Source organism: Gavialis gangeticus, unplaced genomic scaffold, assembly GCF_001723915.1.
Source record: "Gavialis gangeticus isolate Ggan-Ray unplaced genomic scaffold, GavGan_comp1, whole genome shotgun sequence".
Taxonomy (NCBI): Eukaryota; Metazoa; Chordata; order Crocodylia; family Gavialidae; genus Gavialis; species Gavialis gangeticus.
In genome coordinates this window covers 31,021,336-31,034,710 of record NW_017729024.1, presented here as the reverse complement: position 1 = coordinate 31,034,710, position 13,375 = coordinate 31,021,336, and the positions used below count along the sequence as shown (strand labels likewise).

At 39.0% G+C, this 13,375-nt stretch overlaps 1 protein-coding gene across 4 annotated transcripts in view; it reads left to right on the top strand.

Annotated features, from left to right (window-relative positions):
* The window catches only part of SEMA6A (semaphorin 6A), a 106,758-nt gene that overhangs the window by 15,409 nt on the left and 77,974 nt on the right, over nucleotides 1–13,375 (top strand). For 3 of the 4 annotated variants that reach the window (XM_019516998.1, XM_019517000.1, XM_019516999.1), the window contains exons 3-6: nucleotides 3,142–3,202; nucleotides 4,907–4,969; nucleotides 5,832–5,933; nucleotides 8,571–8,661. In XM_019516998.1, the coding sequence (XP_019372543.1) occupies nucleotides 3,142–3,202; nucleotides 4,907–4,969; nucleotides 5,832–5,933; nucleotides 8,571–8,661 (317 nt within the window). Of the gene's footprint in view, nucleotides 1–3,141; nucleotides 3,207–4,906; nucleotides 4,970–5,831; nucleotides 5,934–8,570; nucleotides 8,662–13,375 lie in introns of those variants that run through there. The other variant, XM_019517001.1, reaches the window with a different exon arrangement.

The window sequence follows — 13,375 nt, the reverse complement described above, 5'->3', positions numbered from 1 at the left end:
TATTCAAATAGAAAAGTGCTCAGTTATTACCAAGAACTAACAACCTGCAAAAAAAGAGCTAATCCATTTTAATTTCTACAAACACAGGAAATCTTCTTATAACTTTTTTTGTTTCATAACTTTAAAATTCTTAAGTGGATACTTTTCCTTCTCAAAACCATATTGAAAAAAAATCCCTGCTGGGCTGAGCAGCCTATGTAAAAAATGCTAAAATTCAAAGGTCATTCTTGTCTTCAAGTGATAAACTCTAGAAAATGACTCATCTTTCATAATTAACTGGAGTGAAAGTTTATACCTATAACACTGCATCTCCTTTAGTGGTGGCAATAAACTTGTAGACTGAAGCAAATGTGAACACAGTCAAGAGTGTTCATTAAAGAGCTTTGTAACAGGATTAATTAAAAATTGTAGTTAGCATAAATCCCTTAGCTATGAGATCAGATGCTTCTTTTATGCTGGTTTTTTTTTTTGGTGTCTAATTACAGTGATGCTAAGTTTACATTTATGCCCCACCACCTGAAGAACAGTCAAAACAAATTATTAAACATTGAGGGTTTTTAGAGAAAATCAAGTGCTTGGTTTTCACTCTGCAGTCAGTTTCCTTGAGGAAAAAGGGGACAAACTCAGCTGTGAGATCACATAGCAATCCACTACTGATTTGACTGCCATACAACACAATCTCTGTTGGATGCCTGTTTGTGCAAATGGGGCAGGAGGGTCTGTCTGAGGCTTCTGTACTGACTTCTAAAGCCACCACAATGTATTTTATAAAGAGTTCAGTGCAAATTCCAGGCTGAATATCCAAATCAGCATAACTCCAGTGCTATACAAGCTTGATGGTCTGTCCTCTCCAGATGTAAAGGGAAAGCCACAGAATCACATATATACACCTTGCCTGAAGTTCACTGTCTCCTCTTCCTGTTGCCTTGTTTGGTGGTTGTTTTTGCTCACATGATCTGTCACCTCCCATATGTACATACAGAATGGTTCGCTGAGCCCCCGCCATACCAGAATGATCCCCTCCTCCTTTGCAGTTATTATACATTTCCAGACATTGCACTGAATGACCAAGGGTCAGGCTCAGCCAGTGTCATTATTTAAATTCTCTTCCTCCACAAGATTATGCCATGGCAACAAAATTCAGTTCTGCTGACTGGAGGTGGGAAAAACGGAAGCACTAGGATTAAGTCAATTTGTGTTAGAATAACTTAATTAGCAGAGAGCTATACACATACCACAGCCAGTAGGTACTGGGAGTTAGGAAGCATTGGGGAAGGAAAAGCAAAACAGTCCCTTATTGTCTGTAGTTACAGAACTTTCACAAGCATTTGACACTTCTTTTCATTTTTGCCAACACTGTGGGCAGATACACTTTAAATGCTACGCGTGGAATGATTTACACTTATCTCGAAATCACAGTTCATCGAGGTAATTCCATAAATTGGCATCTGAATTCTCCTTGGGGTATTTGATAAGCCAGGAGGCAAATCACTTAAAGGTGGCAGGGTTTGAGTGGTGCTAAAGTGGCTCAAGTTCCCGTCTGAATTGTACCACTTTATTTTTAATTGTTTTGTTTTAAAAAGCCCACCACAAACCAAAACTGATAATTAACACAAAAAGCTGTGCCAGAAGAGGGCCAACTGGAACACTTTTTGAGGTGTTGCCAATACATAATAAGCAGTTGTTAATTTACAATTCAGATTTTTGCTTCTACTTGTATATAGTAGCACCAATAGGCACTAAGAATATTCTATATCAAACAGAAATGTTGTAGTCATCTGTAAAGCCAGTATCAAGCTAATAAGTAATTTTATTCCAGCACTAATGCTCAATGTACATCCACCATTAAAGTCAAGCGAATAATAAGCTGAGGCATTAAACCTCTTGTGAAAGTAAGTGACAGTTCTGGTTTGTACTGAAGGCTGGAGGAAAAAAACCCTCCTTGGTCTGGCATCTTATAAAGCAAACTGCCTCCAGTGCAGGGAAAAAAAGTGGATTTTTTAAAAAGCCAGTTTCCATTAACAATGCTTCCTTTTCTCTATGTGAGAGAAGTGTTGCTTATTCTTCTTCTTACAGCATAGTGTTTTGCATCTGCTTTAGTTAGAGGCTAATATTGTTTCCCCCAAACCTGCTAAAATGAAGTTAATCTTGAAAGCAGAGACTTTCAAAATGGAAACAGTCTGCATCCTACTTTCAACAGACTCCTATGGAGACTCCTTTCAAGCTGTGGATCATTTTCCAGCTGCACAACTTCCTGCATTTTTGAAAAAGCCAATGTTATTTCAAGGAAAAATGAGTTGCTGAGTATTTTTCACCCTTCCTCTCCAGTTTGGTGCAGCTCCTACTGCTTTTTATTCATTTATTTGTTTTAAATTCTATGCCCCAGACAAAAATGTCCTTGTGCTCAGCTCTAGCAGAAGGGGAATGTTTAAAAATATCCCTCTACCTGTGTGCCTTAGTCTATTTCCTATTTCTAAGGAGTGACTGGCAGCTAATTGTAGAGAAAGCCAGGTTCTCAGCCAAACAGGAAGGTGAACACAAGCAAGAACTGTAAACTTCTCCGAGGGCATATTTTAGAGCTTAATTTGGCCATCAACCTGTGAAGAGAAAAATGACTTCTGGAAACAATTTTGTTGCTGTCAACCTTTTCCCTTCCATTTTGTCAATCAAATCAGCATGGCTGAAATTGGAAGCATAATTAAAAAAAAAAGCATTAACTTCCCTTTAGCCCTGAATGAGTAAATATGGCACACTGAATACCCAAGAAGCTGGCAAAGGCTTGTCTAAGCAAGGTTGTAGATGATTTGAGGATGCATAAAAAATCAGCACAACAAGCCTGAAGAGATTTGGAACTAGTTTTCCTTCCTAAACCTCATGCATACAAATAGTTTGGGGGGGGGAAGAATTTTGATGGAACTCTTTTTTAGAATTTTCCTTCATCTTTAATGTAAAACAAGACAGCTTGTATACACTGGTACATTATCAGAAGAAGCAGACTATGCAGTCAGTAATGTTCTGTTGTACGGTCCCTGGTCTTTTTTGTGTGAGCTATGGGTTATCTTATGGGAGATAACTCTTTCAGTGGAAAATGAACTGTCTGACTACTTATTTGACTTTGCATTCATTTATCTTTGTTTACAGGGACCATATTTATACTGTTGATATGGACACATCACATACAGAAGAAATTTATTTTAGCAAAGTAAGTAGCTTTTATCATCATCCTGAAACCAAGGACACTAGAAAAGGCAGACAATAAATAGGAAGAGGACACTGTTTCAAATAGCTTGCCAGCATTGCTGTACAAACTATAATAATCAAGTAAGATGGCATTACTAATCATATTTGGGAAAAGCTGGAATAGCAATCATGTCCTCTGTGAGTTTCTGATAAGTGATTTAGCTGAGTTGATAAGTAATCCATCCTGAAATACACTGGGGTCCCTGGTGGAATATTCATCAAACATCTATTCATTTGTATTCTGTATCTTTCTATAATTGCTATACCATACTAATTAAGTGTACTGAAACTTTCTTCATAAAAGGCAAACTCTGCATATGTCTATATTGCCTCTGCAGCAATCTCAAGACCACCACCAAGAAGCCAACCATACCCACACCCCTGTTGAAAAAATGTTCTGTGGTCACCATAACTGCAGTGCCAGGTGCACCCAGAGTTGCCCTCAGATTCACAGCTGAGACTGAGATCTCAAGAGCATCCTTGGGTGCATGGCACAAAACAAATATACAACATTTTTTAGCAAGCGGTAAATGTCAAATGGGAAGAACTTGAAGGAGCTTGTTTCTGAGTGGTGGTCTCTGGATCACTGTGGAGGTAGTACAGATGTACCTGTAATTATCATGTACAAATCTATAGTTAGCCATACAAGCATGCGCAAATAAAACATTACTTAAACATCAGTTCAACCAAATCTGCGTTATATCCATGGGAAGTTATAGCCAAATGAAAAACAGTTTTGCTTGCATCTGTGTCCTGTGTGTTAACATGTATGTTGTTAGATATGGCCTCCTACTAGATTCTTTGTATTGCATGTACATTCTCTATTAGCCTGTCTTGTCGCTCTCCTATTTTAAGCTATTTTGAAATATGTTCTCTTACTGTAAGCTGCCCTGAGCCTTTGCTAGAAATAGCAGCATATAAATTAAATGAATGAATGAATAAACAAACAAATTTAAGCTCTGCAGTTTTCAATCAAGTTTTATAAAACTTCAAGTCATTAGATTTGACTATTCTACACTCAGCTACTTGGAAAGTTTAGGACAGATTTGGTAATTTGGTAACAGTAGTCTGTGTATAATCCAGTTCAAACAGGAACAACAATCCAATCTGGGATATACACACAAGTCTTCCAGGGAAACAGTGTTAGCAGATAAAATCTTCAGTACTTTGATAGGTAGAGGGCTCTCTGAGCCTGTTAGCTGACTTGAAGTGAGGAGAATTATCTGAATTGGATTTCTTTGTCGTCTGAAACACACCTTGCCAATGCACATACTTTGATTTGATAACTAATGAGTTTATAGTCCATTAACAGCAATTTACTTTGCAAAACAACATCAAAATATAGGAAATGATGAGAAAAGAAAACAAAATACTTTTTAAAATGTGCGTACATTTAAAAAATCAGCTTGTTGCTAAGTTCACTTGTTTGGAGGTTTTAAAAATGAGATAGGTTTCTAGTTTAATGAATAGATAGCAACATAAAATTAAGTGAATGTTCTGCATCACTGGTCTTTCATTGTTATGGTGAATTAATCACAGAGAAAGGGTGCAGAAAGCTTTCAATAAATATATGTTCAGCAGCTAGTCTCCCCTAGGGAACTCTTACTTCTGAAATCAAATGCAACAACCTCTGGGCTCTAATTGATTTCTTTCTTGATCCTTGCAGAAATTGACATGGAAATCTAGACAAGCTGATGTAGACACATGCAGAATGAAGGGAAAACATAAGGTAGGCAATTTTCATTTCTCCTGCAGCTGCCACTTTAGTTTAGTTTCTTGACTATTATCTCAGGCTGTTCTCTGTGATGTAGAATGGATCATGCCATTCACTTCTTTGCTAGTAATTGCCTTTTCCATCAACTTATTGAAAGCTTAAATTTGCAAAAATAGTTTGCTTTTAATGTGATGAAACATTACGACAGCAGCCACAGCAACACCATGACATACTTGGGAGCACTGAGGATTATGGACACAATAGTAAATAAGCGGGCATTACCTAATGTTGTCTCAGGTAGCTAACTGCTTCTGTCCATTCTCTACTTAGGGTTTCCTGAAGAGCAAATACAAACCCCTAATAAGAAGTGTGTGTGTTCATAGATGCAGAGGGACTGAACCTTATCTCACATCAGTTGTACTGGAGTGTAAATTGTGACTAACATTGGTGAGATCAATATCTGGCCCAGAGCTTCTGGAGCTGCCCCCCCTCTTCACTACATCCGTTTTACTTCCTTGACTAAATATGATGTGCAGCTGTCTTAGAGCAGCAGATGTGAGAAGTGAGTCAGCCCTCAATCTTGAACAAAGCTACAACTTTCAAACAAAATGTATCTATAAGAGAGAGAACAAAATCCAAACTACAATGTAAATATAATATCTAGGTTCCTAGCAACCCTTTTTTAAATGACTAGAATTTTATTTCATTGCATTTCATTTTCTGTCAGTTAAAACATTGTTGAAACAAGGCCCAGAATATCACAATGGCTACTGGCCAGTTTCATTTTAGATATGAGCATGAAAATCAGGGCAAACAGATAAAGCCAGATATCCAGAATGTGCTGACTAAAATAATTTTTATTACTATTTTTCTTCAGGATGAGTGTCATAATTTTATTAAGGTTCTCCTAAAAAGAAACGAGGGTACCTTGTTTGTCTGTGGAACAAATGCCTTCAACCCTTCTTGTAGGAACTATAAGGTATGCATGTCTTCTTGGGTTTACAGCTGTGTTCTTACAAGTTATGTATGTACTGTGACTGTAGTCAGGAACATGAGATGCATCATTCAACATCACACAGTTAGTCTTCACTCAGAATGTTGTTCAAGTTTCTGAGATTTGTCTGGATTGATGTAGACACTTCTTTGCAGTATTTCCAAATTCAAGTATGTTGCCACTTGACTTTGTCCTTCATAGTTGCAATAACATACAGGTTACGTTACACACACACGTTAGTTTTCCAGATGTTCTTAAGTACAGAGTTTACCTACTATGGGCACATTTTAAAGCAGAGTCCTTAAGATCTAAGTATCCTGTTGGAACAGACCATTTTGAATCCATCTCTTGTCATGTGTCCAGTCTTGAAGCCAGTGTGGAGCTTAGCTTTTCAAAAATGATATGTTTTTACTTCATCAGTTTGTGGGTATCTAAATACTTGGGAACCTGTGCAGGATTCCATGGGACTCTTCTGGAAGTGATTGATAGCAGATAACCACAGGGAAATGTAGAGGGGGAGAAGAAAGTAAGGAAAGTTGCCCACAGGCAGGGAAATAAGACAACCAAGAGTGCCCCTGTCCCAAGGGCTATTTCTAAACATTATTCAGAGGGAAGGAAGATTCAGTTGGTATTGATAAAAAAAAAAAACAAAAAAAACCCCCAAAAAACCTGACCCTCCTTATACTCGAGTTAGTGGTAAAATTTCCATTGACTCAAAAGTGCAGGATTGGGCCTAGAAGTGTAAAGATAAACTGAAAACATCAGCAACCAAGAAGACAACTATGTCCATAGCCACAAAGACCCTACCTCTCACCATCCTTCCTCCGCCACACTGGTTTATCCTCCACATCTTAAGGCAGTGATGAAATCACCTTAAGGTGGCTGAAACAATATGCTGAAACTGCATATGCTAAATAATAAAATCATCGACACTGGTTTATCATCTGTGATGGCTCAAATCTAGAAAGACCTATCTTATTTTTCCTTCCTGTATAGGAAGTTTTTGTTTCAGGGACAAGTTCCTTTCCTCTTAACTATGTAATGCAGATTCTTCGTATAAAGGTGACAAAGTTTGCACTAGTTTGGGAACTCTCTCTTCTCTTTTTTTCTTCCCAGCCTCTCAGACACATCACACCATATCTCCCCAGAATGCAGCTAGGTTTCCTGTTTCCAGTTCTTTGTTTAATTATTCTAGCACTGGTTGCCATTGCTTAGCCCTCAATACAATTAATGCTGCTAACAAATCCCAAGTAGTCCCCTTGCTGGAAAGCTGTCTTTTAGTACAAATACAATTTTTTCTTGGCATCCTAACATGAGGGATATAAATGGTCCTCTTTATCCTTTCTGCAGATGTTTCATTCCCCATGATATATGGCCTATGCTGATTTCTTCACCTGTTGCCATGCTGTCAGAGCCTGCATGGGTAATATCTCTGGGGGCCTACAGAAGGTCACTCAGACACCTGCACTGACTTTTTCTGAATATATGTCTAGTATTGTGGATGGCACCAGGGCACTTGAGACATGCCAAACAGAAGATAAGGGCCATCCCTCTGTGCTGCAAAGTGAAAGTGCAGATGAACGTGAAATGCTTTGCTTTACATGGAGGAAAAGAACTTTGGAGCACAGCTCATTTCCTTTTACTGTCACTTTAAATGCTTTTCCATTCAAGAGTAAACACAACTGATTCCCTTCAGAAGATCTTGACAGAAAGGATACATGACAGGAAACAAATGATGACAAATCGTCCATTGAATGACTTAGGTCTCATGACGTATGAGCCAAAAGTTGATTGGAGTAGCTTGATGGTGCTAGATAGATTATTTCTCATGCACTATGATTTTGCACTCTGATTTATACAGTATGTATTGTTCAAGTAAGTTGAATAGGTGAGAGGAATTTTACCCCAAAATAAATCATTGATCTTACTAGCTCTGCTATAATAAATCTTTAAACATATACACACTGGTCCTTTCCCTGTCATTTACTGAAGCATCCTGGACTTCTGTACAAGGTTTAGCTGGTTATTTGTATAATTACCAGTACCTTATGCTGAATTAATTTCCCAGGGGTTTACATTTAAGTCTGACATTTTACAACTACTGCACAGATTAATTCTTGCTTGATAGTAAGAGGATTTTGTCTATGATGCATGCTTAATGGATACAGGAACGCATGGAAAGCAAATATTTCCAAATATGGAAAGCAGAACAAAAAACTGTGCAGTAATGACAACTCCAACCTTAGATCGGCAGAATACAGAGATAGTAACCCCAACATTAGGTGGGGGAGTTGTACAAACCAAAATCATCCTGATCTTCTTTTGGCTAGTATAGCCTGTATAACTTAGGAATGTTTGTCAGAACCACAGACCTCACAGGCATTAATAGTTCAATAGGAAGTTCATGAACAGATAAACAAATCAGTGAAGGAATGTGTTAGAAGGGTGTCTATCTTAATGGGCACTCCTTCCTCCATAAATTATATAACATTTTGCTTTGTCACAGCCAAAAGCACCTCTCCACCCTGAAATGAAAAGCATCATAAGTCATAATGTGGGTGACAAGTTCCTCTTTCTTTCTCTTGGAGAGATTTAAATTGGGGTATTTTGGATTTTTTTCAGATGGATACACTGGAGTTCCTGGGCGATGAGTTTAGTGGGATGGCAAGGTGTCCCTATGATGCAAAACATGCCAATGTTGCACTGTTTGCAGGTAAATAAGGAGGAGTAAGAATAACCCATTTCTTTCCTTTTTCTGAGGTATGCTTGCCATAGTAAAGTACCTCTCATCTGAAAAGCTGATTCTAAAATGTGGCAAAGTGAGTGAATAATGACTCAAAATAGGGACATAAGGAAAGCATTAGTGCAGGAAGCTCTGCATGCTGTGGGGTTAACTTCTGTACCGTAAACAACATTGCCTAAACCCTCAGTTTCCTGACTCAATATTTCAGTTTTACTGGATTCACGTTAATAAAAGCAAAATAATATTAGGCTAGATCAGTGTCAGGTAGAAGTACTACCCTGTTACCTCTGTGAAAACCAAGGACAAAACTCATATTGACTTTAGTCGGAGCCATATATGGTCTCATGTTTCTTTAAAATGAAATTGATCTTCATAATGAAGGGCAATTCAGAGCTGGGTTGTTGTGTTTTTTACTGGGATTGTGCCCTTCTCTGAATCCAAAAAGGAAGGTGAAGTGATGGGTTTTTTAAAAAGAAACATCTTACTGTTTCAGTATCAGTTGTGGTACAAGAAGGAAAAAATGTGTTAATCCAATAATAATTTATGCAGCATGCAACAGAATGCAATTAGATCTAATTTTTTCATAGTTAAAAAAAGTAAATGCTTATAAATGGGGTTAATTTGGACCATTGATTATGAAATGGTATTTTGGTGTCTTTCCTTTATAGATTCCTGGTTAAATTGTTTCATTATTGAAATTGTGTTAGTGACCCCTCACTCACCCCATGTCAGTTTCGGCATGTAGTGGAAGTACGGACCCCTCTATGATGACATCACTGCCTCTTTTGAACAAGTGTTTTGCTAGAAAACAGTGACCAGCTGCTTCTTGAAAAAAACTTTTTAGAAATCCATATGGAAGCTAAAATGTTCATAAAAAGTTCAGCCTCCCTTAACCAGATATCAGTGCTGCACACAAAAGGTCACAATGCCACCTACAGTGTCTGAACTGACATGCTGTTAGATAAGGAAGAGGTCCTATAATGGTGTAATTTAATTTCAAAATAATAATAAGCAATCTCTTAGTAAGAGAAGGATTTTGAGTGCTGTAGAATCCCCTTTCTCTTTATCAATTTGTTCTTGAATCAATAGACTTAAGGAAGACTTTTTAAAGAAACCCTGTGCTCTGTATTTCAGGTAGCAGCTTCTGTGAATTAAATAGTGTTCCCACACCCTAGAAATGTACCATAGAAATGTCTCGCACATTCTTATAGTACGCTTTCATTTTAAGAATATTCCAAAGAGTAAGATATAGTGCAGGTTTCACAAATTAGATATTTGAAAAATAAGGTTCTGTATTTTAGGACTGACCAGTCCTCCTGGCTATCTCACATACAATAGCTTAGGAACAGCCCATGAAAACACCCAACATGACAAAAACAATGTAAAGAAAAGGAAGGAGCTGACAGTTGTGTTCTGTTGGACCCCTATTAGCAATAGGAGAGGGGAGGAAAAGGAATTCACTAAACACTGTGCTAAAGATACAATTTTAAGAATTAGAAGGAGATTCAAAGGAGGAAAGAACTGTGGTAGCTGACAGAACAAGATGTCAATCAGGAGGTCAAGAAGAGTGAGGATACAGTGGAAATTTGGGCAGAAAAAGGTCATTAGATACTTTGGTAAGAGTAATTTCAGTGTAACGGAGATGGCAGGAATTAGAGTGGAGAGGGTCCAAGTTGGAACTGGAAGAAAGGAAGTAGTAAACAATTGTTGAAGGGTGAATTTTTTGAACAGTCAGCAGTGAAAAATTCAGATGGCAATTTATTTTGCAAAACTGAATAGTCACAACTTGTGTTGTATTCGTTAGTTACGTAAATCATCTAATGAGAGAAGAGAAACATAGTTTCCAACTTATATAACCAACCAACTTATTGTTGACCGTCCAAATCCCAAACAGTCTCAGTGATTATCTTTCAAATAATCTGAAGATCAACAGTTATTCACTGATGAATGTCGGGGACGGGCCCCAAGGTCACGGTGGGCCGGGGTACGGATCGGATCAGGCGGGAGTAGCGGCGAGGAGTCAGAGCGGTTCGGGACACGTGCGGTTTCAAAACAGAATAGATTTTATTTTACTTACGCTACAGATGATGTGGTAGCGTAGGCAGGCAAGCTTTCTTCAGTTACAGTATAAACAACGAGAGGGGTCTGTTGGTCCACGGGGTTCCCAAGTGAGCCCTTGCTTTCTACCCTGAAGGATAGGTGCGGCTACCCACTCGATAGTCCCAGGACTGGTCAACAGCTTATTGATTGGGATGACAAACAACGAACTGTAACATGAAGAACGGTGTGACACAAGTCCAAAGTGGATGAAACGGGTGGTCGTTGAGATGCCGAACTCGATGTGGAGGTCGGAGTTACGATGTCGTTGCCAGTGGTCAAGATGCGGGATCGTGGTCGAGGTCGAAGCCGGAAATTAGTTCGTTAGCCAGAGATCAATACGGAATAATCAGATCAAGACAAATTGAATAAATCGCAAAATCATAGCTGTGAGGAGACCAGTGGGCCCAAAGCCCTCCTGAGGAGCAGTCCCTGCAGCCGCAGCCTCTGCTCTCAGGATCGGGTCGATCTCTCCCTGTGAGCCAGTCTCTGCTAAGGCAGTATCTGTTGAACAGGTCGAGCGTGGTCTCCCCCCTGAGGAGCAGTCCCTGCGAATAGCAGCCTCCACTCTCAGGGTTCGGACAGGAGACCAGTGGGCTTAAAGCCCTCCTGAGGAGCAGTCCCTGTCAGGCTAGCCTCTGCTCTCAGGACAGATCTTCCCTGTCAGCACCGCTGTCAGAACCAAAGAAACTTTCTCTCACTCTCCCTTTCGCTACAACCAAAAAAAAACCCCTTTGGGAGGGGCCCCCAAGTCTTTTATGACAACCGGGTAGCCAATCAGGTTGTCTTCTCTAAAGAAATTTCTAGTCCGATTACATCATGCAATCTGTAGACTGAGCATGTGTCTGGTCAGATTACTTCACGTTCTGTGTGAAACTGAGCATGCGCATGAGGGAAAAGTAGGTCAGGTCCCATTGACAAGCTTTCAGGTCACTCAGGGGGCATGTGCTGGGCATGCTGTGGAATTTTCCATAGGCCTTGCCTGCTTGTCTGCGCATGATCAAACTTAACTCTTGTGTTGCCAGCATACATTCAAAGTTTGACGGGACAATGAACTCTATGAATCGGCTGAAATAAAAAAATTAATGGGATGCTGACTTATCTGTACATAATTCAGAATTAGAGGTAAAATGTGTCAAACAAATTGTTATAAAATGGATCAAGTAAATTTACCAAGAATTGTGTTGAAAAGTTATGAAGAATGAATCCCCAGGAGCACCATTCATAGCAGCCAGGGTAGTTACTCTAGTTGACCTCCTTCTCTTTTCATTTGCATGTGTGACCCTTCCTACTATATAGCTATTACAGCTGATGTGTGTGAAGTGTAACTGGCCAAACAGGACTTAGCTGGAGGAAATGAATATGTGATTATATTGAAATAAGGTCAGAGATCTATAGCTAAAAAAATATAGCTTTCTATTTTTAAGTTGATTTTATTTGTATGTTTTTATTGATCTTTCCCCCACTAAGAAAGCAAGACTAGTTTTAAACAGCAATATTCTGACTGGGATTGCATAGTGCAAAAATAAGACTGTAGATCTGTTTTTTCAAGCACTGTAGGGAAGTAAAATGCTGCCTTTTCTGGTTAGTTGGAAATAGGGTGAGTTAAGGCTAAAAGAAACCTCTGAAGAAGACTTCCCTTAATCATCATCCCAGCACTGATAAGTTTCAATCTAATACCTATCATATTTCCCACTGAGATAGATGCAGCCCATTCCCACTTCTCTTTGACACCATTGGGATATGAGTTACTGGGTTTATATTATGTTATATTGTTTGTGTTACCATGAAATATCGTGGCTGCAAGACGTAGCTTACAAGATGTAATATCCCTGCGGCACAATGGCCCAAAACTGAATTTTGAAGTAGCTATCATATTAAACTGTTGTCAGTGCTAGCCCCTTTAAATTGTGATGTTTTGCTTCATTCTCTTGTCCTTGCTGTGCCATTTCACAGCCCTCCTGCAATGATCTTTGAGGGGTAAAAAAGTCTAATCATATAGAAGACATCCAAAAGCTTTTTGAGTATAAAAAATAGATATAAACCACAGTCTCCATTCAGGAATAGGTTTTCTTGTAGTATCCCATACGGTGAGATTTTTTTTTCTACTGCTCTTCTTTTCATGTTACTACACCACATTTGACTATTTTGTTACATACTGTTGTACTTGTTTATTATACTTACAAGATCTTTCATTGTATATGTGCCTTTGAGCAGTGAGCATTGTAGCAGGTATTGCATAGTCTGAGGCTCTGTGCCACAGTCACAGGTGGTTAAACCAATGCTATAACCCCACTTCTTCATTAGTTCCTTGGAACCTCTGACTACGGTTCGTAGGTAGTTGAGATGTTGCCACCTTTGCCATTGTTTGGCAGCCCCTGGTGGTAAGAACGCAGCTGCTGGAATGTACATTTTTTCGCTATCAGGTATTTTCTTCAGCCTCTTGTACCACATCTATCGTCATGTCTCCTTGGGTGTGGCACTGAGAGGTTGGGTGCTGGTGAGGAAGGTCACTGCATATTGGATATACAGAGGGTGTCTCGCATCTTCAGTTTCTCTTAATCATTCTATCCTGCCAGCCACTGCC